This window comes from Anoplopoma fimbria, chromosome 11 (assembly GCF_027596085.1).
Source record: "Anoplopoma fimbria isolate UVic2021 breed Golden Eagle Sablefish chromosome 11, Afim_UVic_2022, whole genome shotgun sequence".
Classification (NCBI taxonomy): domain Eukaryota; kingdom Metazoa; phylum Chordata; class Actinopteri; order Perciformes; family Anoplopomatidae; genus Anoplopoma; species Anoplopoma fimbria.
The window spans coordinates 8,377,507-8,400,116 of NC_072459.1; the positions used below are offsets into that span (position 1 = coordinate 8,377,507).

At 38.1% G+C, this 22,610-nt stretch overlaps 1 protein-coding gene, 1 long non-coding RNA gene and 1 other non-coding gene across 3 annotated transcripts; 2 read left to right on the forward strand and 1 right to left on the reverse strand.

The window, feature by feature from the left end:
* Positions 1 to 1,276: 1,276 nt before the first annotated feature.
* Positions 1,277 to 1,348, reverse strand: trnat-cgu (transfer RNA threonine (anticodon CGU)). Its single transcript has one exon. It is a non-coding gene; the product is annotated as a tRNA-Thr (tRNA).
* A 306-nt stretch (positions 1,349 to 1,654) lies between these two features.
* Positions 1,655 to 3,801, forward strand: LOC129098915 (uncharacterized). The gene is made up of 2 exons (XR_008531616.1): positions 1,655 to 1,990; positions 2,721 to 3,801. It is a non-coding gene; the product is annotated as an uncharacterized LOC129098915 (long non-coding RNA).
* Positions 3,802 to 6,578: 2,777 nt separating this feature from the next.
* LOC129098064 (polycomb protein suz12-B-like) lies at positions 6,579 to 21,531 on the forward strand. Its single transcript, XM_054607018.1, has 16 exons — positions 6,579 to 7,353; positions 9,089 to 9,135; positions 9,266 to 9,330; positions 11,908 to 11,976; positions 12,235 to 12,284; positions 12,920 to 13,005; positions 13,120 to 13,366; positions 13,878 to 13,980; positions 14,087 to 14,192; positions 15,236 to 15,410; positions 15,501 to 15,589; positions 15,928 to 16,071; positions 16,632 to 16,789; positions 17,799 to 17,991; positions 18,097 to 18,176; positions 18,746 to 21,531. Exons 1-16 carry the CDS (start codon positions 7,164 to 7,166, stop codon positions 19,197 to 19,199), a joined length of 2,256 nt encoding a protein of 751 aa, XP_054462993.1. The 5' UTR covers positions 6,579 to 7,163; the 3' UTR covers positions 19,200 to 21,531.
* Positions 21,532 to 22,610: the final 1,079 nt, after the last annotated feature.

Genomic DNA, 22,610 nt, shown 5'->3' on the forward strand with positions numbered 1-22,610 from the left:
GGAATTCTCCCACTCGGCCCCCACTAACACACTCTCCTCTTCAACAGGGTCAAGCAGGCTTCTCTTTTTTCAACAATATGATCATAAACGGTGTTACACCACAATTCCTTTTTTATTTATATTAGTTAAATGACGTTAATATGGAAGCCCATTTCTACTAGTAAAAGACCAAGATAAGATGAAAACTTAGCTTTGATAATAAAAATATTCATAAGAATAAATGTCATAAGTCATAATTCACTCCAAAAGTCGAAATAATGAGATAAGAATTGATAATTATGAGATAAAAGTCATAATCATGAGATAAAAACTCAAAATGATCAGATAAAAAGTCATAATTATAAAATAAAGTCATAATTAGGAGTTATTGTGAGAATATTAAATAATTTCTTCACTGTAACTCATCTTAGTCGAATAAAAATGTGTTCTGACGATGCATGCTTTGGTGGAAACACATAATATGACATTATTATAAATATTCACCGATATATATATACACACAATATATAACATCAAATATTATTTATTTTAGTTGTATGAGGTTAATGATTTCATTGCCCTTGTTTTTAACCTTTTACCTACTTTATGTACATCACTGGATTTAACAAAGTAGGTAAAAAAATAAAAAATCACATTTATAAAAGATCAGAGTGTACAAAAAACTAATTCAATCGACAATTTGTTTGTGAATATAAACAAAACATTGACTTGACTTTGCTGAAATGTGATATTTCAGCAAAGTCAATATTTTGAAAAAACTAAAAAGAATAATCTGAACAATTTGCTTTATTTATGAACTTGAAAATAAACTGTAGTTGAGAAGCAATCATTAACTCTCTACCTGAAATATGACGTGAACCTTTCCCACAAAGGAATGCCAGAAAACACTGTGGTGTAATTATTTTCTATTATCGTTTTTTTATGGCAACTTGGTTGTTGTGACAAATTATTTTTAACAGCACAGCACACATGGTTAATCGAAGGGCGGTATAAAAATCTGGAGCATATGTATTGTTTTTGCAAACTCTTGTGGACTTTTAAAAAATGTTTCTGTAGAAGTTGCATTCGGCCACAATCATAGACTTTATAAGAAAACTCTTCACACCAAATACTTTTGAGTGTTTTTTTTTGTTTGGCTTAATAATAAATAATACATGATAATGTTTAATACATTGTATTTGTTGTAACAATTATTACACTTTCACATTACGCATAATTATGTGCGTTGGGATCTGTAAGTATTTAAAAAAGGAGTAGGTTGTAAATCACGGCTGACAGGCACGGACGGGGTTCGAACCCGCGATCTTCGGTTTACGAGACCGACGCCTTACCACTTGGCCACCGCGCCTGGCAGTGTAGATGGGTCGGGTTGAGGCTTCAAGTAATTGGCACTGGTCTGTCCGATTGCCATACCAAACTGCATTGAAAATATACACTATTTTGACTTTCTTCGCAGCAAGCAGGCGAATTACACTTTCTCATAGAATCAGAAACGTTTCTGTTGTTTTCAAAAGCACTTTTATGAAAATCGGCAAGAAAACAATAGATGTTTGTGGAGAGTTATCATGTTAGATGTCGATTTATTCTTATGTTACCAAAACAACGTCCCTTCTCACCACGTGGGAGCTGATGCGATGTGGACCCATTACAATAAAAACACACCTCGATGGATCACTTCCATGCAGCCGAATGTCCCAGAAGATGTCATTTGTGATAATCAAATGTTGCAATGCGTTATTAATTATATTTTGGACGGTCAGCAAAGTGAATTTGACGCATCTGTCCTGCAACGCGAGAGAAAAGGGGATCTTGATGGAGAACACACCCGGAAGCTGACAACGTGACTGACGGAGGATCCGATTTCCAATATTTATTTTTTCCTGAAACAAGTTAACAACAAATGTACAGCGATGATGTGAGTGTGCAGGTTCATTCATCGGATGGTGTGAATATTGTGCGGTCTTTGTAAACCAATGAAGGAGCTCATGCTGTGAGTAATAAGACTTGGTTTGATCAGATCTGTAGAGCAGCTAAAGCTTTAGCCTGCTGGTTATATTATGCATAAAACACCTTATTTGTCTGCACATTGCTGCAAGTATGTAAGCTTTCAATGATGTTGTAATATGTGTTATTGTTTTACACATTTTCAAAATTCAGAATTGGAATAGGCATTGTGAGGCATTCTTCAACTCGGCATATCAAATCATATCAGTATGTGAAGTTTAAACTGTATATGGCCTATAATTCAGTCTTGATAACTTAATGGGCCTTATTGATGCCGAGTGTTGTTTCACAAAACGCCAGTTGTTGAAATTATTGATTTAGATTGATTAAGGTTTTTGTTATAACCTATCCTCGTGTTTTGGAGATCTGAAAAAATGTATATCATATATTTCCCAGGCCACTGCTACAAGAAGCAGATAAACAAAGCATTAAAACAACAAAACCATGTATAAGCAATGTCATAATTATTCTTTTGGTGTCTCTAAAGGACTAGATTGCTGTGAATTTTGCAAATTTGCTAAAACATGATTAAATTACATTTTTTTGTATGTTACTTAAACTGTTGTCTAATTTCACTGACATAGTGGAGTTTTTTCAAGGAAATAATCTGTCAAAAATTATTTTCTGTGGAATTTAGAGTTTCATTCAACAGTAAAAGTCTCAGCATTGCCCATTCAGATACATCCACCATTGCTCAGTGTCTTGTTGTGTTCCAGTCTTTGACAGAGTCTGTTCTGCTGCTGCTGAGCCTCCCCAGTCTGCCTCGCCATGCCGCTGGTGTTGGACGCGGTGTGGGCGCTGTGGAGCATCGGAGCCGGCGTCTACGATTACTTCCACACCAGCGCCATGGAGGAGAGGATCCACACGCTGGAGAACGTCCTCTCCATCCACCAGTTTGTGATCGCGGGCCTGTCGGCGGGCCTCATCCTGCTCATCACCTACATACTGTGGAGAAAACACTGAAACAAAAACCGGTGCCAGTCACCCACATATTATGCTCTCCACCCTGATCAGGACGTCCCAAATGAGGTCAGGAGCACTGATGGGACATGAGGGATCTGAACACTGGTCCGGTACTCTTTGGATTGTGGGTCAGATCTGTTTTTCTGTGTGTTTTGGATGTAAAACTATTACAAAATCATAACTTCTTCTTAAGGCAACTTTGCACTTTGACGTCCCTGAGATGATGCCATTAATCTAAACACCTTACTATTATGTGTGATGAGGGGCGAAGACGTTCGGTCAGTGAAGACACTTTAGAATTTAAAACTCTGGTTATGTTACAGAACGCCACTAAGTTGTTGTTTTTTTTTACCCCGTTATCCCAACTTAGTTACCTCGAGATCAACTGTTTTCTCATGTTTACACATTTTCTCCTCTACTTTTTTGTAGTGTTTTATCTCGGAGCATTAACTTGAGATACTGAGGTAATTGCCTCATTTTCTTGATGACTTAATTATCTCCATCCTTGAGATAATGATGGTCATAAGAAGCCTGTTTCATCAGGTGATATTTACATCTTTAACTCCACCGATAATTCAGTCTTGAAAACTTAATTGGCCTTTTTGATGCCTCATTTAATTACACCAAACGCTAGTTGTTCAAATGAATGATTTAGAGTGATTAAAGTTCTTGTTTTACATATTTTCAATAGGATTTTTGCAAACTCATCCTCTGGTTTGGGAAATCTTAAATATGTAAATCATCTATCTCTCAGTTCACTGCTACAAGAAGCAGATAAACAAAGCATTAAAACAACAAAAAAATGTATAAGCTGTGAGATATTTACATTTTAAACTCCCCCAAACAGAAGAAAACTGTTAAATATCTAGCTTTGGACATTCGGCTTAAAAACAAAACATAAGTTGATCTAGAGACAGCAGGCTATAAAGATATCATACATTTCCCACCAATTACTTTTTCCAGCACTACATTTTTTAAAGGTTAAATTTCTTTCCTAACAGGTTTTAACGGGATGTGAATGCCAACATTTAACTCCTTAATAAATTGTGTTTTGCTCGTTAAAAGTTTGACATGATGTCAGTTCAGCATCAAACATCCCTCTGAGCTGTGGGAAATGAATTCATCCTCTCGTGGTTTTTGTTTTTATTTTTTTCATTCTAAGGAGAAGGGACTAGAGACGGAGGTGAAATGGGTTTTGTGTGTCATCGACGTTTCTTGTGTCTTGTTTTTAAAAGAAATGGTTTAATGAGTAAATCAAAATATCGATCACTTTCACTACTGTATCATGCTTACTTTCTGAGGCTCATTGCAGGTGTACTTTATGCACTATTGCTCTGACAAACAGCCACCATGGCTTCTGTTAAAGGGAATATGTTGGAATAATAAATCATAACTGAAGTCAAAGCTGTTTGTGTGTGTGTGTGTGTGTTTTTAATTATAACCATTTGGTTACCTGTGATGAATAAGTAATTCACAATAGAGAAAACAATCTGCCTTGCTTTGTTGAACTTTACTGGTTTTAAAATCTGTAAATATTAATATGGTACTTTTTAAATTACTTTATAATAAATATAATGAAAAGCAGAAGCTCTGAATAAAACACGAGAAGGAGAAAAAGTCTAACAGAACAAGGCTACAGCTATGCAATTACATTCATAATTTATTCCAGTGCAATAAATACAATTATTCTAGAACAGTAGACCCACATTTACTCTAGTGCATTTATTAACTTGTTTTTAGTGCAATAACTTAATTTATCTAGTGCAATAATCACATTTATTATGGTGCAATAATTACATTTACTTCACGCAATAACTAAATGTAATTTATGCAATAAAAACATTTATTGTGGTGCAATAATTACATGTATTCTAGTGCAATAATAAACAATTTTCTGGTGCAATAATAACATTTATTCTGTGCAATAATTGCATGTATTCTAGTGCAACAATTATTATTTTTCTAGTGCAATAGTTACATTTATTCTAGTTCAATAATTACATTTAATCAAGTGCAATAATTACATTTATTCTAGTTTAATATTAACATTTAATCGAATGCAATAATTAAATGTATTCTAGTGACATAATCACATTTATTCTTTTGCAGTAATTGCATTATTTCTTCAATAAATACATGTATTATAGTGCAATAAATACTCTTATTTCAGTGCATTGTACATATTGTTAAACTGTGTTTATTTATAATTTTATAATATGTTGTTGGCTATGGATGTTTGTTTGCTGAAGTCGTTTAGTTTTTTTTGCTGTTTTTCCGGGTCTTTTTTTTTGTATTCTGTACAATGAAAATAAAGGCTTTTTATTCTAAAGGGTTATAATATGGTCAAAACATCATAGAACACAGCAGAAGACTAGTTCCCTCTCCAAGAGTCAGAACAATATTCTGCACTTGAAGCTCCTTCAGATTGACATTTGAACATCAAAAAACAAAACCCACTCACTGACTCAGACTGGTAACAGGAGTTATTGTTGCCGCTGAGTAACACAGTGGAAATATATCACCAGTGTGCAAGTTCAAGCACTGTGTGTGCTCATGAGCTATTTTAATCCTCATTATGTTTCAGGGTCAGTGGTTTAATCATGTGCAGGCTGCTCTGTGCTCATACTGGAACATATCAGTTAAGATTAGTACCATGTAATGTCATCTCTTTTAACCACACCTCCATTTTCTTTTCAAACCAGAAAATGTAATTTGTTACAAATGTATATTTAAGCAATTACAGGGAAAACAAACAAATGATGAAATGAAACATGTAAATAAATGATGTACAAATAAATTTACTCTTTTGTTCATTTGTAATTTTAACATTTTGAGTTTTAATCATTTTATGTAATGATTAATGCTGGATACTAGCATGAAATCCGCTCCATGGAACTGATACTTCACGATTTTCAAGATGAAAAAAAAATCAATAAATCACGGGCTTCAGATGCTTCTGATTTGCATTCATTTTAACTGTCAAAGATCTCAAATTACTTTTTTTTTAATCTTTTTTTTCCAGAAAAATCCAAGGAAATTCATATTTATGCACATTTTATTCTGATATTATTTAAAACTTTTTCTTTTTCCATTAGCAGCTTTATGACTTAATTTGAGCCATCAAGGTATATGTGTTTATTTTTAATAAAATGTAGTGTCTGCCCATATTTAGCCCTGGCTCGCCATGCTGCAGGCGGCAAATGTGCCTCTGTCTAGACCAGCCAATATTCCCACCAATGATAGCGCAGGATTTCACAAACAAGCACGCTGATTGGCTGGAACTGTTGGAAGGCGGGATCGTTCAACACATAAGAAGCTTCAACGTATATTTCACAAGTTGTCGAAGTTAGGCCAAAAAACCGGAAGACATATAGAATATACCTTCAAAATAAATAATTTGATCATCAACATTAGTTTTTTTGGAAAAAAATGTTATCAATGTAATAAATGTTTCCTCTGGGATGTCTTTCTGATATCGATATACGTACCTGTATCACATAAAACTGCAGTGAAACACGTGTTAAACAATTTCTAATTTGAATAAGAATTTATTGTGAAAATACTAACCGGAAAACCACTACGTTACTTTGTGCTGCTTTCCGGCACCGCTGATCAAACTTGCCAGCGGGCGCTACGCGATTTATACCGCGAATTTTTGTGAAATGATGGCATCGAACCCACTAAAAACGTGTGCCATTGTTATGTTTGATCATTTATCGCTTGGTAGCAGCTCGCAGGTTATCGATTAGCGAAATCAAGAGCACCGGACAATGCTATCCAGCTAGCCCGGGGTTGTTGCTAACTGGCTAAGGAAGTTAGCCGGTTAGCTAGCGAGCCGCGTCAGCTCGCCGGAGGCTGGTTTCTTGTTTCGCGCATTTCAAGCCTGTTCGCCGAGTCTCCGTCACCATTGAACCGGCGGCTGAACGAAAACATCAGATTGTAACGTGTAGCTTAACCAATGTCAGCTGGAAAAAGAGTGAAACTTGCATTAGTTGTCTTTTAAAATGGAAAGTGAGCAGTGTTTCGCCTAAGCGGCTGTTTTTCTGCAAACACTGCTCTTTTGTTTTGACAAAGGAAGAGGAGCTGAGTTTCTTTCCCTTTTTTTTTTTTTTTTTTTTTTCTTCTTCTTCTTGAAACACCAGTTCACATCTGGTGTTGGGGCAGTTTCCTCGATCATTTCTGTGTGTGTTTAACCAATGGCTCCACAGAAGCAGGGTTCCTCAGGTGGAACCCACCCGGCGGGGTTTGGTTCTGGAGGTAAAGCCAACGGGTTCTACCAGTCCTCCTCCTCCTCCTCCTCCTCTTCCTCTGCGATGGCTGTGGCCAAGAAGCCCAACATGCAACTCATTCAAGCCGACCACGAGTTGTTCCTGCAGGCCTTCGAGAGTGAGTTGCTGCTGTCATCCGGTCGCATATTTAAAGATATGAGTGTTGAATTAAGGTCACAGGAAGTTTAATGTGGGCCGTGTGATCGTTGAGGGGCTGATCAGATCGATTTACATCTGATATACTTCATACTTTAACTCACACCGACGAGTCACGTCCCTTTCCGCTTTACTACCAGAGGTGGAAGAAGTATTCAGACCCGTTACTGCTTTAAAAGTACTAAAAACCACACTGAGAATACACTTTAAGTAAAAGTCATGCACTCTAAACATTACTCAAGTAAAAGTATGTGGCATCTAGTATGTGTGTGTGTGAGTGTTGATAGCAAAATGTACTTAAAGTACAAGTTCTGATTGATCAGTAAAATGTTACTGGTGCATTAGTGTTTGTTGCATTTTTACTACTGTAGATGTTTAAGTTTATGCTGTGTATAATTACTACTTGGTGATCCTTTCATTTATCAAAGATACATGGTTTTACCTGGACATGAAGGGAATGAAAAACTGAAAACTAACTAACGCTGTCAGACTAATGTAGTGGAGTAAAAGTACAATATTTACCTCTGAGATGTAGTAGAGTAAGAAGTACAATATGTACCTCTAAATTGTAGTAGAGTAAAAAGTACCATATATATATATATATATATATATATATATATATACACCTCTTAGCTGTAGTGAAGTAAAAAGTACAATATATATATATATATGTACACCTCTGAGATGTAGTGAAGAAAAAAGAACAATATGTACCTCTGAGATGTAGTGGAGTAAAAAGTACCATATATATATACACCTCTTAGCTGTAGTGGAGTAAAAAATATATATATATATATATATATATATATATATATATATATATATATATATATATACACCTCTGAGATGTAGTGAAGAAAAAAGAACAATATGTACCTCTGAGATGTAGTGAAGAAAAAAGAACAATATATACCTCTGAGATGTAGTAGAGTAAAAAGTACAATATTTATCTCTGAGATGTAGTACAGTAAAAAGTACAATATGTACCTCCAAATTGTAGTAGAGTAAAAAGTACAATATATATACCTCTGAGATGTAGTGGAGTAAAAAGTACAATATTTATCTCTGAGATGTAGTGGAGAAGTAAAAAGTACCATATATACCTCTGAGATGTAGTGGAGTAAAAAGTACATTATTTATCTCTGAGGTGTAGTGGAGAAGTAAAAAGTACAATATTTATGTACTTGTTTAGAACAAGTTTTGTCATACCTAATACAGGATAAGTTAATGTAGCTGCAATTTTTGGGGTATTTAACTCAGTATGAACTTACAAAGACAAAGTAAAAGCAAATCATCTCATTATATTAATCTGTTGCTGGATATTTTTTGGGTTAGGGCTTATCTATCAATTCATTGTTAATAAGTTTATATAAACGACATGAAAACAAAGCTACTGGACTCAAACCGATGTATACATACACATTATTTTGTCTGACTTAACGGTACATTTTTAAAATATAAAGCAGAGATTCTCTTTAAGGGGCAAATGTTTGTTATTTTTACTTATTTAATGATTTGCATAATTAGTTTCTAAACAAAGTTTTCATTCATTAAATAAATTATTGGTTCAGCACTAAGAGCACTGAGCTTATCATGCTTTTAAATCCAGCTTGAGGCTTGTTTAAGATTCAAAATACTCTCATAAAAGGCTGAATAACAAATTGATTTGCTGACGATGAAACTGTATTTATTTGCAGAACCAACCCAAATCTACCGGTTCCTCCGCACCAGGAACTTGATCGCTGTGAGTGTTGACTTTCCTCAAAAACGGTCACATGATTAACTTGACCATTTGAGATGTGAGGAAACGTTTCTGTAGATCTTAGCGTGTTGAAGAAGAATTTTAACACTTGTTTGTTTCTTTTTTTTATCAGCCTATATTCTTGCACAGGACCCTCACCTACATGTCCCACCGAAACTCAAGGAATAACGTCAAAAGGTAAAAATCCAGAGTTCATAGAAAACATTTAGGTTTAAGAGATTATTTGTGTTTTTGGTTATCTTTCTTCTTGTGTCTTTTTTGTGTGGCTTTGCTTTCTGGTTTATGTTTCATAACTTTTTGTTAAACCTGAAACTTGGTGTTAAATAGTTAGTCCAAGTTTTATCTAGAGAGAGTTAACGGTCTGCTGGAGGTTTGAGGCTGACTGGATCAGTCGAAGCTGAGATCGGAGAGACGTTTTCAGTTAGGCCACTTTGCATACAGACAAAAAAAGATTCCTCTGATATGCACGAGGCTGCTTGTGGTTCAGGGGAGCATTGAACTACGTTGTTGGGTGGTGTTCACGTCACATGGATGTTGAGCTGAGGGACTGTAGGTCATGTTTTTCAAGTTTGAAATCTCTGGCTGAATAATCGCATTACAAACGGTGAAACAAGCAAGTCGAATATTGATTCATATTTTTGTCAGTTTCATGCAGCTGTTTGTGTTATGACTTGTGTAGAAATATGTATTAATTGTCAGAAGGTATAGAAATAGTTTTGTCTTGGTACCAAAACTCAGCTAAGATACGAACAGAAGCTGGCATGTTTTTGTTTTGTTGTTTTTGTCGCTCAAAAACACATTTATGTGCAAAAGAAAAAAATATAAATTCTTACAGTATTGAACTGAAAATTAAAGAAACAACTTTGAGCTTTCATTATTAATTCAGTTTTCTTTATTATCAGAGTTTTAACATTAATTAAAATTTAAAAAACAAAGAAAAAGTCAAAAGTTATTTCAAGATAATCATTCTAATAGCCTCTCATTGCTAAGATCAACACTAAAATTGAAAGTTTAATAGCTGCAGTCCTTATTTGGGCACCCTCTCATCAGACTGGTACTTTTCCTCTTTGAGGAACAGTAACTTTCTGTGCAGCTTGACTAAAAATGGCAGCCGTTAGAAGAAGGTGTGTTATTCCTGATTTGAAGTGGAGCTCACAGAACCAGGCGCCGCGTCTACAGCAGCAGCTCGGCTCAGTTTCACTTTCACGCTGCTCTGCCCGCTTCAGTCACATAAAGGAGCTCCTCTCTTTACTTGGTCTTTACTTAGTTCATCAGAAGCTAAACATCAAACTGGTTTAGTTTTTTGTATTTAATGCAAAGCCGGTTAGGTTGTGTCCAGACAACTAAATTGGCTCCGTGCAACAAAGATGTCTGAGCAGTTTCCCTCTTGTGTTGCCTTTTTAAAACGGCTCCATCCATAGCTAATGCTGCTGGTGAAGTCTTGATGTTTTATGTAACTGAAAGCTAATTAAAGTAAAATGCACCGCTGACATCATGTCAGGAATCAATCATGTTCTCCTGGAGAACGGTGAAATAAAGACGTTTCAGGAACGAGGTCGTGGACGTAAACCCTGCACACTCTTTAAATCAGTGCTGATGTTTCTCTAAACGCAGCCTAAAGATGTAAAGGTGGGTTCTTGTTTCCTGCAGACCCCTGCAAAGCCTCACAAGTGTTTTCAGTTACTCTGGCTCATTAGACGGCCGCTCAGGTTGGAGCTGGACGGAAGCGGGAAGGAATTATGTGAGGCCACCAAACTCTGTGCACTAAAAAAAACAAACAGCGAGCCAGATTTGGGCCAGGTGGGCATGCTTCCCATTTAAATATCTGTTTGCAAATCTACCAACAAGCACCGTATCAAACGCAGAGCTCACATGGTTTGTCCTGGTTGAGTCCAACTGGAAAATGGAAGCTGTGTCGTAAAAAACAACAACATTTAATTTGCCACTGCGTCTCCACGAGCTGCTGTTTCACTTCCAGCTGATATTGATTAAACATCCTACCTGCTTCCTGCTCAACGTTTAATCAGGTGTTGTGGTCGTTTCCACTTTGGCTCAAACAGCTTTAAGTGGAACTTTCTTCAGTCTCTGTAGTCTGAGTAAGAAACACGCAAATGTTTAGAACCTGCAGACAGTAAACAACAAATACACTATGAAAATAGTAAAGAGCTGATTCAGACTCCTGGAGGTTAAATGTACTGTATATATTTCTATGCACATACACACATGCAGCAAATTACGTAATGTTTGACACAACGTGTCCCAAAGCGATGCGTTTGTGGTGGTTTTCCTAAACCTAACTGCACGTAGTTATAGGAAGCCCAACCGTGATGTTTTTCCTAAACATTACAAAGTATTTTTGTTTCCTAAACCTAACTTTAGTTTTGTAAAGTAATGTTCCGAAAAAGGACTCATGCCGAGCGACATGAAAGAAATGAACAAATCGTGCCACCCAGCACAAAACCCAATAGAGTCATTTTGTGACTATTTCACAAACTGTAGTGAGACTGTGTTGGTTTTGTTATCGATAGCTACTTATCAATAAAACAGTTTGTATAGAGACAAGTAAAAATTGATTTTGGTCAGGCAAGTAGGTTTCTGACCCACTTATTCGACCATGCAAGATATATTGATGTTAGTCAGTGGACTGAATCTATTCAGTGATCAGTTATTGTGACTGAAGGTCACTGTTGTTGTTGTTGTTGTTGTTGTTGTTGTTGTTGTTGTTAACTTCCTTTTGTTTGTCTGCCGGTCCAGGAAAACCTCCAAAGTTGACAATCTGTTGTTCAAAGTGGAAAAGATGCGAGGCGAACAGGAGACTCACAGGTAAACAACAAAATACAGAGATTAAAATCATATCCATAAACTATCTGCTGTACGTCAGTGGGACCCAAAGTATGTTGCCTGGTGGGGGATTATAGACCAGATCAAACTTTGTATATAAATACATTTATCATAATAAACACATTAAACTGGGAATTAAGTTAAATTGTTCACTTCTGCATTTACTTGAATGAAAACAACTGACTATCTGAACTTGAAATGTAAATCATCTTTTTTAAACTCTTGTGTTTTTATTCACAGCTTGGCCTCTAATCTGCAGCTCACCTTTACTGGCTTCTTTCATAAAGCTGGTAAGTTTGTATTTATTAATGCTGCCGTCGAATTGTCTTTTTTTCCCCTAAGTGTTTTTGTCGTGAGTACTTTTACACAGTAGGCAAATATTATGCGGCAGAAAAGTGACAAAAAAAATTCTGACTGAGGTTTTGCACCAACGAATAAAAGCATCAACCAATCTAGTTGTGGGGAACGTTCATATTTAAAACATACACTCTAGTGTACAACAACGCCGAACCAAGATGGCAAACTTTATTACTCCTTTCAACATTTGACAAAGGCAGTGCAGACCAGATCCACTCCTTCTGTTCTAACCTTTCACAATATAAGCCTTAGATCCAAATACACAGAGGAACTGTGAGAGGGAACTCAGATTCACTCGGAACATGTCGCTAAAAAGAAACTCAATAAAATATAAATGGTAGTTGGTCTTCTGCTTGCAAAAATATATCCAAACCTTTTTGAATATATTCAAAATGTTACACATTGTATATTAAATATTTTATATTATTGCTTTAAAGTTGCTTTAAAACAAACAAAACATCCGTAGCCTAGTAAAAGTGCAGTGGGAGTGGAGGTCAAGGAGAAGGTTTTTCTTTTTTTTCACTGATTCATGGTGACTAACAGGAAGTCCTTTTGTTTGTGTTCTCAGGGAAGCCGTCTCAGGACAGTGAGAACGAGCAGAACTCTGTCTCTCTGGAGGTGCTGCTGGTCAAAGTGTGTCACAAGAAGAGGAAGGTGTGTGTGGTGTGTGGTGTGGGTGTGTGTCGTTACCTCAACATCTCCATCGTATCCGGCGTCAGAGAAACGTACTCTAAAATGTCCTTTCTTTCCCCCGCCCCTCGTGTCCAGGATGTGAGCTGTCCGGTGAAGCAGGTCCCTACGGGGAAGAAGCAGGTTCCTCTGAACCCGGACACCAGCGCTGGAGTCCAGGCCAAGCCGGGCTCCTTCCCCTCCCTGTTGGTCCCCAGCAGCGAGTTCGAGCCCAGCAACTCCCACATGGTGAAGTCGTACTCGCTGCTCTTCAGGGTGTCGAGGCCCGGATGCCCCCGGACTCCCATCAACGGCCTGACCAACGGAGAGAACCACCACAGCAGAGGTCCGGGTTTGTTTTTAACTGCTTTATTTCAACATGTGTCTTGATTTCTATGAGTAACAACAACATCGTACTCACCAAGTTAGTTGCTCGCGTCTGAAAACAATGTGACGTCATTTGAGACAAACTTATTTGGAAGAGAAATTAAATCATTACCAAAACATCCATCACAGTTTACAGACCAACTGCCCTGCTTCAACTTCAGCTTAAATCCAGTTCCCAGTTGGCTAAATATCCAAATTATTCTTTTCCTGAACTTCCTGAAGCTTGTTTGTGACAGAAAACTTGTCTACAACCTGAGTGGATAGTGTTTTTTTGTAGTCAAGAAAATAACTACAGAGAGATGAGAAATAATCTATCTGATCACATTGAAGTCCAGAGAATATCAGAGTTGAACTGCAAAAACTTGTTATAATAAGCCAGACCTTCTTTTTTTCTTGATTTGTTGTTTGGCTATTTGTGGTCACCATGGAAACAGGAGGTGTTAACATGTCTTCACTTGTGTCCTCCTCAGATTTTACAGAGGAAGTGGTGAACAGGAAGAGGAGGAGCTCTTCTCTCAGGGAGGAGGGAGAAACCACGTTTGTGGCTCAGATGACGGTCTTCGACAAAAACAGGTGAAAATCACAAACCGCTGGCTTCTGAATCCGCAGGAACGATGTCTTTGTTCTGATCTCAAGAAGTGGTAACACCCCGTCATGCTGGTTGTGTGGTTGTGTGCAGACGTCTGCAGCTGTTGGACGGGGAGTACGAGGTGTCTATGCAAGAGATGGAGGACAGTCCCGTCACCAAGAAGAGGGCGACGTGGGAGACCATCCTGGACGGAAAGGTGAGTTTTGAATGAGAAGTGAGAATGCTAAACCCTCTGTAGACATCATTTTGTGGAAAGTGGGGGGAGAATAACTTCCATTAGTGTTGTTTCAGCCTTTTTTTATTTAATTACAAGACCATTTCTCCACCCTTCTCATTGACATTTTATCTATAAATGTGAGAAATGAACTTGTTATACTATTTAATAAAGTGTTTAGCTAAGATAACTAGTTTACATTTCTCTAACTCCAAATGTTAGCTTTAGCCTGCTTATTTAAACGACTTTTCTTAAGTATAGTGTAACAGTCTCATCAAAATCTTTATGCATAAGAGCCGCTATTTTGTATAATAACCAGGAAAAATGTACGATCGGAAACGTGTTCTTAATCCAGTCTAACTTGGTATCAGATTGTTAATTCTTATAGAAATAGAACCTGTTCCATCCATCAACATGAGTCTCGTTTGAGTGTCGAGCGTCAGATTGGATTTATAAACGCACCTTTAATGATTTAATGAGACTGAGTTCATCCATAACAACAAAACCTGATCCCCACAAACTAAAATACGAACGCTTTTGTTTTCGCTCCTGTTTTTCACGAGTTGAAATAAAAAGGCCTCAGAATTTTTTTCTATGTACACAAAAAGCAAATTTCTCTCAAAGTTCATTCTAATGATTTTAATGCAGCCATCAAATCGTTATGGATTTCATTATTTTATAAAGATATTACCTCTTTACTTTTAGTATCTTTTTATGTCGTTGTTTTTTTCCTTTTCTTTGTTTTTTGTAATTAACTCAATATCATTGTCCCTCAATTATCTTTAGAGTGTAAAATAAGGTTTAATTAATTTTAATTAATAACATAGGAAGTTATTATTATTATTATTATTATTATGGTCTAAACATCACTTACCTCCATCTTTTGTCAGCTCACTGTCAGTGGAGGCCGGTGGCTTCATGGAACAAAAAAAACCAGAGAAATACATAATCTGTTAGTTTCATATCTGGTTGATGTTCTTGTTTATAATAAATAAGCTTTCAACTTTTTTCTCTTATTTTTCCAGCGTTTGCCTCCCTTTGAAAGCTTCTCTCAGGGCCCCACCCTTCAGTTCACGCTGCGTTGGACCAGCGACTCCTCCGACCGCTCCACTGCCCCTGTGGCCAAACCTCTGGCCACCCGCAACTCTGAGACCAACCAGGACCCCCGACCCAGCACCCTGAGGACCACACACACTCTGGGTGAGCCCTAAAAAAACCAGCAACGACACGGATGTTTCAAATGATCCGTCAGCGGTAAAACAGTTACTGATTTCTCCTTCTGTGCTGCAGCTCTTAAAGAATCCTTGAACGCCGACGTGCAAACCAGAAGAGAACTCATCTCAGCGGAGCCTCGACAGAAGCTACGCATCTTGTACCAGGTCGGTGTCACCGGATCCTGAATCTGCAGCTTCACGTGCAGCTTCACCTGACAGAGTCTGGCTCTTATTTTAGAAGAGTTTTATCATCCGGATCGAACAGACGAAAGTCGGGCCCCTCCAACACTTCCAAACTATTTTCATCAGTCCAAATCATCTTCACCTCCAGTCAACATGAGGTGTCATATCAACGATCCGATCATCACCCCCACTTTAGGCAGCGATCTTTTTCATTCTTTACACAACTAGAGACTAGAAAGACTCATTTAAGATGGATTCAAAGCCCCACAGATGATCCTGTGTTTGTTTGTCTCGCTCACCATCTCTGTTTTTGTGTCCAGTTCCAGTACAACAGCAACACGCGGCAGCAGACGGAGGCCAGAGACGACCTCCACTGTCCCTGGTGCACCCTCAACTGCAGGAAGCTCTACAGTCTGATCAAACACCTCAAGCTGTCTCACTCCCGCTTTATCTTCAACTACGTGGTAAGACGGAGTCACACTGTCCGGAAACCTTAAAATATAATAAATGATAAATCAAAGTAAAAGTCCAGAAACCTAATAATATATGTTTAGATAGAAGTTAAAGTAGAAAAACCTCAAATGATCCTAATAATTCAAAGTACAAGTCCAAAGACCTGTAAAGCAGGTTTTTTTTTTAAAAAGAGCATTGAAAAAGTATTATAATATACTTTATTTATTTTTGTTCCCACAAATGTTCACAGATTCAGTCAAATAGTCGAATAATAATAATAATAGCAATAATACACTCCATTTATGCACCCCCTTTTAAAACAAAGGTACAAACTGCTTTACAGATCAAAAATAGGTCAAATTTACCTTTTAAAAGTAAAATAATATGAGAATAAACAAAACGGATAAAACATTTTTAGAACAGTGATATTCTCAGAAGATTTAAACGATTTTCTTAAAGAAGTGATTTAAAAAAAATGATTACCAGAACTTCTGGATGTTGCTGCTGTCCGTTGTCATTCTCACGTCCTGCTCCTGACCTCCTATCCTCCTGATTTCTTGATCTCTGGCAGCCTCACTCTAAAGGAGCAAGGATCGAGGTCTCCATCAACGAGTGCTATGACGGTTCGTACGCAGGAAACCCTCAGGACATCCACAGCCAGCCGGGCTTCGCCTTCAGCAGGAACGGACCGGTCAAGAGGACGGCCGTCACCCACGTGGTCGTCTGCAGGTATTACTTCACTTCCTCTAGTAATGGGATCGTTGGGATGTTTAAGAAGTATTTAATAAAACCACTCTTCTAGAGTAAAACTACAGTAGATGAAGTTTTAGAGAAACCAAGAGGAGCAAAGCATTCTACTGGAGTGGACGTATTTAAGACGCCTAAACGAAGCTAAAGCTGTTATCTACTCCCTTTGCCACCAGACTCCATTGACATTTTATGTAGTTATGCATATTATATTTAATATAATCCCCCTAAATGTTACACATTGTTAATATAAAACCTGCAGGAATTCCTGAATTTTTCAGCCTCTTCTGTGATCGGCAACAACATTTCTCAAGCTTCTGATTGGCTCATCTGTCAGACAAGTCACAGTGTCACACGCCTGTAAAAAAGCTAAATTAATTAAAGAATGAAGGCGTGGAAAAGTGATATTACCACGAAATATACGTGAAACGAAACAGCAGCTTTCCTCTGAGAGTGAAAAGACAAACGTTGTCGTTGTATTCGGTGAGACAATTGTATCTTTTTAGCGTCTTTTGTTTGTGTTATTGTTTGACTTAGGTGAATCTGAACTAACACTTTAAAACACCAAAGTCACACAATAACACTAACTAACATATAGAGGCAGCGGTAGACCAGCAACTCCTGTATTATGACAAGTAAAATGAATGTAGTCTGGTGTCTTTAAAGCGAGCAGAGATAACGGCTTCAGTTCCGTCAGAAAGTTGTGTCTGACAGCAAGGTAAAGAGGTGGAAATAGTGTAAATATAGCAAACACTGATATTGATTCTTTTAGGTGTCTAAAATCCGTCCACAGCAGTACAATGCTTTGCTCCATCTACTGTAGTAATACTCCGTCTATGTAGAAGTACCTCATACAAACATACTTCAAAACATCGGAACTATGTCTTTAAGCTTTAAGGGTACAAATAATTCCTGAAGATACTGTACATATTATGGTTAGTCAAATATCTGCTTTAAATATTTTTAATAAACAGTTTTATTTTCTGTCCAGACCCAAGAGGACGAAGGCGAGTCTGTCCGAGTTCCTGGAGCCGGAGGACGGAGATCAGGAGCAGCCGATCATCAGCGGACACAACCGCCTCTACTTCCACAGCGACAGCTGCGTCCCGCTGCGTCCTCAGGAGATGGAGATGGACAGCGAGGACGAGAGGGACCCCGACTGGCTCAAGGAGAAGACGGCCATGGTCAGTTTACAGCTGGACGGACAAAAAGAAGGATCAATGTGTTGCTTTAGTTTACTTTAGAAACCTGAGAGTTTTTAAAGTTTGATCGCTCTGCTCTCTCTGCAGCAAATCGAGGATTTCACCGACGTCAACGAGGGCGAGAAGGAGATCATGAAGCTGTGGAACCTCCACGTCATGAAGCACGGGTGTGTATGAAGCAGAATACGTGTGTGTGAATGAAATGCATGGAGTTCACAGCTTTACATCAGCAGATACTGACTCTGAACATTTAATGTACGATTAATCATTTCATGAACTATGAGGTCAGATATTCAGATTGTTAAACTGAATAAATCAGAAATCAGCTGATCCTGTTGAACTACAAGAACAGCAGCTGAGGAGGAAACACAAACTGATGATGTGTTTTTGTAGTCCAACAGGAAGTTAGCAATGACAAAAAAACAATTGGATTCGTAAAAGCTTCTAAATTCACCAGAGGGGTGAAAACAACAAACCTCACTGACTAAAAAAACACATGGACTTCCAGACGATTGAACAGGAAGTGATAAAATGCTGACTCACTTCCTGGTTTTAGAACTCACACCTGCAGCTTTCTCCTAATAAAATAAAATAAAATAACGTTTATAATCTGAGGTTTTACAGAAGTCGACCTGACGCCGTGTTGACTTCTCTCTGTGGAAAACGGATGAAATGATTCCTTTCTTACTGTTTTCGCTGTCGTTCGTCACATCTCACTCTTCCGTCCTCTCTGCAGATTCATCGCCGACAACCAGATGAACGAGTCCTGCCTGCGGTTCGCCGACCACCACGGCGTCCACATCGTCAGGAACGACCTCTGCCGCAACTTCCTGCTGCACCTGATCAGCATGCACGACTTCAACCTGGTCACCACGCAGACCATCGACCAGGCCATGGCCCGTCTGCGCCTCCTGCAGAGCCAGGACGCCCACAGGGAGAAAGGCGAGGAGGAGGAGGAAGAAGAGGAGGAGGAAGAAGAGGAGGACTGGGAGACCGCCGTGGAGTCCCAGCCGGACCTGGATCCGGATCTGGAGTACACACCGTTTAACGACGAGACAACCAACGGCTGTGTGGAGAATGGAAAGCAGCAGAAGGAGGAAGAGGAGGAGGAGGAGGAGAGAGAGGGAGCTGTGACAGAAAGAACGACCAGCAAGCAGAAACTCTCCGGATCGGATTCGGTTTTAAACTGAAGAAAAATTACAATAAATAAAAAAGGGTGACAGATGGGTTACTGCAGGGAAACAAGATGAAGAGCTGTTAATCATTTCATCACCGGGGGAAGTGAGGAGTTCTGACCCGACCTCACATCCTTTACTTTCATTTCCAACCCTGAACTGTGGAGGAAGCACAAGAACTAATCCAGCCTTTAATCTGGATTAGTTTGGACTCTGAGGGTTTTAGATTCATTCTGCGCTCCATACATCGAACTTTAACTTTTTCATTTTGTCGTCTTCGGTGTGAAGAACCAATCGGTTCCTGCAGCACTCGGCTCCACCAAAGGTTTTTACTTCAGACTGAGTGTGTTTACGTTAGTGTCACAGTTATGGGTCAAAGAGGATGGATGATGTCCCATCAGGTCTCTGATCCAGTGTCCAGGTGTCTGATGTGGTCTCTGGGTGTCCGATTAGGCTCCGAGGACTCAGATTGTGTCAGAAGTAGTCTCTGGGATTTAGATTATGAAGCCACGTGTTTGATGTGGTCTTAAAGTGTCTAATCGGGCTCCCAGGACTCAGATTAGGTCTCCAGGTGTCTAATCTGGTCTCTGATTAAATGTCCAGGACTTTTATCAGGTCTTTATGTGTCTAATTTGGCCTCAAGGTGTCTGATAAAATGTCCAGGATTTAGACTAGGTCTGATATGGTCTTTACTTGTCTAATCTGGTCTCTGGTTCTCTTATAAAGTGTAAAGGACTCTTACCGAGTCTTTCTGTGTCAAAGGTAGTCTAAAGTAGTCTCTGGGTGTCTGATCAAGCTCCAAGGACTCCGATTATGTATCAAGGTGTCTAATGTGGTCTTTATGGGTCTAATCTGGTCTCTGGGTGTCTCAACAGACTCCCAGGACTCACACTATGTGTCAAGGTGTCTGATGTGATTTTAAGGTGTCTAACCAGCTCCCTAGGTGTCTGATCTGGTCTCTGGGTGTCTAAACAGACTCCTAGGACTCCGATTATGTCTCCAGGTGTCTGATGTGGTCTTTACGTGTCTAATCTGGTCTCTGGGTCTCTGATAAAGTGTCCAGGACTCGTCCCGGTTCTCTTGGTGTCTAACTGGTCAGGTCTTCAGGTCTATAATCAGGTCTCTGATCCGGTGTCCAGATTTCTTATCTCTGATATTCTCCATCTGATCATCACATCCTCCATCAGTATATAAATATAAATATATTGATATTTATTATATTTTTTGGGAGAGGAATGCAGACTTGATCAGAGTCCTGGATCAGATGCAGATCCTTCTGGTGCTAGATTTTTTTTTTTTTTTTTTTTATATATATATTTTAAAACTCTGAAACGTTTTTTCTCACAGCGACCTCCACTGCCAGCTCTCTCAAGCACCACCATGCGATGTGGTTTTCAGACGGTAAACTAGTCCCACTTCCTGCTCCGCCTCCTTTTTTAAAATCCCACGATTCAAAGCCAGGATTTGTTTTGGCGTCACGACGATAAACTTTTTTGTGACGTCGAAAAGTGCAGATCGTCTAATTTGGGGAGAAAATGCAGATTTAGTCCTCAAAAAATGTTTTGCGTCGTCAATCGACAGGATTAAATAGTCTCAGTTTTTGGGGTTTTAATCCAGGTGCTGGTTCCACTTTCTTTAATGGGAGGAAGTGCTGCTTTTTATTTTAGAACAGTATGAACAAAAAAACTCCCAAATTTTATTTTTCTCTCCACTGTTTTTTTGGTTTATTTCTCCTCCTGCCGTTTTGTACATACGACTCTGTAAAACTGTAATAAATTAGTTTTTGATCATGATTATTCTGGAAAACCTGAACGCCACACAAGGAGGTTTTGTAGTTTTTTTTTTAGTTTACACACCAAAGGGGATAAATTTGCTGCAGATTTCTCCACTCTTGTTTTTTTTTTTGTGTCCTGTGAAATTTCTTTCCATTATTTTTGAAAAATAAAAATATCACTGCCTTGAAATGATATCAAGATTCGGTGAGACGGAAAGCACAATGTCCAGATGTTTTCAGTTTTCCTGCTTCGGATCATCTTCTGGAGCGACGTTGGTGCAGAAATATATATTTCATGTTACGACTCTGCTCTCTAGAAAAGCTTTAGAAGTCTGGTTTGCGTTGGACGTTCTGAGTGACGTTTTGGATATACATTTTTAGATTTTTCTTTTTGTTTAGTTTTTTTTTTTTTTTGTTCATTCACATGAGACCAGCAGCGTTTTGCACAAGATGAGAGGAGCCATGTCAAGAAAAAAAACAGACTTTTCTTCTACGACTATGTAAAAACCAGCTTGTGAACTTTTCAGTTGAGTCAGAGTGGTTTTCTAATAAATGAACAATTTTGTACAATTATCGATTATGTGGTTTATTTCTTTAAGTGATTATTAAGTTCATTACATTCAAGCACAACAGAGGAAACTCTGTAGAGCAGAAATACCACAGTAAGATGTATTAATGGATCAATTCAACAAAAACAACATAATCGCACCACAAAGCCTCGTTATGTCTACTTCCAGTGGAATACACTATTAACGAAAATGTCTTTATTTTATTTTTTAACATTAACAAAACTTGTTAATGCAATAGATTCATTTTTTTACATTTATATAGTCTCTTATTTGACACACGGTTGACCTAAGTGTCCCGTAAAAACATCAGTCCTACTTTAAATTTGTAAAACCAATGTGAAGATGTGACGTCATACTGACACTTATATTTATATTTATTTGCTCTCATGGGGTCACGGTTAATAGCTCTGTTTACGTACCTTTAGCTTAGCTTAGCTTAGCTTAGCCTTTAGCTATCTCCGAATCACATGAGACCATCGTTCTGCTTGTGGAAGGTTCCTTCTGGATTTCCCTTCTGTCTTACAATACAAAAGAATAGTACAAAGTGGATTAATCTCAGATTGGTCATTATATTTGGAAGTCTTAATTAATGTGCTGTAGTTCTTTGTTATGACCACTGGGGGGCAGCAGACAGATCGCTAACTCAACTAGTACGACAACATTAAACAAGTAATTCTTACTTATTGTGAGAATGAGGAATACTTAATTGTATATTTCCAAGTACTTTAAAATATAATAAAATGGTAAACATGTTTTAGGAGAATCTTAACTTTTTCCTGCTGAGTGTCTTTTTGAAGGGTTTGCCCTCCAGTGGTGAAAGAGAGGAACTGCAACACTACGTTAAATTAATCAAACAGACGGTGTAATACTGGTTCCAATTAATATTTTCAGAATACTTTGACCAAAGTGAAGCTAACAGAACCAAGCCAACATCATGCTCTACGCTTATCTACTACATATCAGAGGTAAATATTGTACTTTTTACTGTACTACATCTGAGAGGTAAATATTGTACTTTTTACTCTACTACCTTACTTCAGTGTGGTATTAGTACATGAAGGATCTGAATACTTATTCAAACCC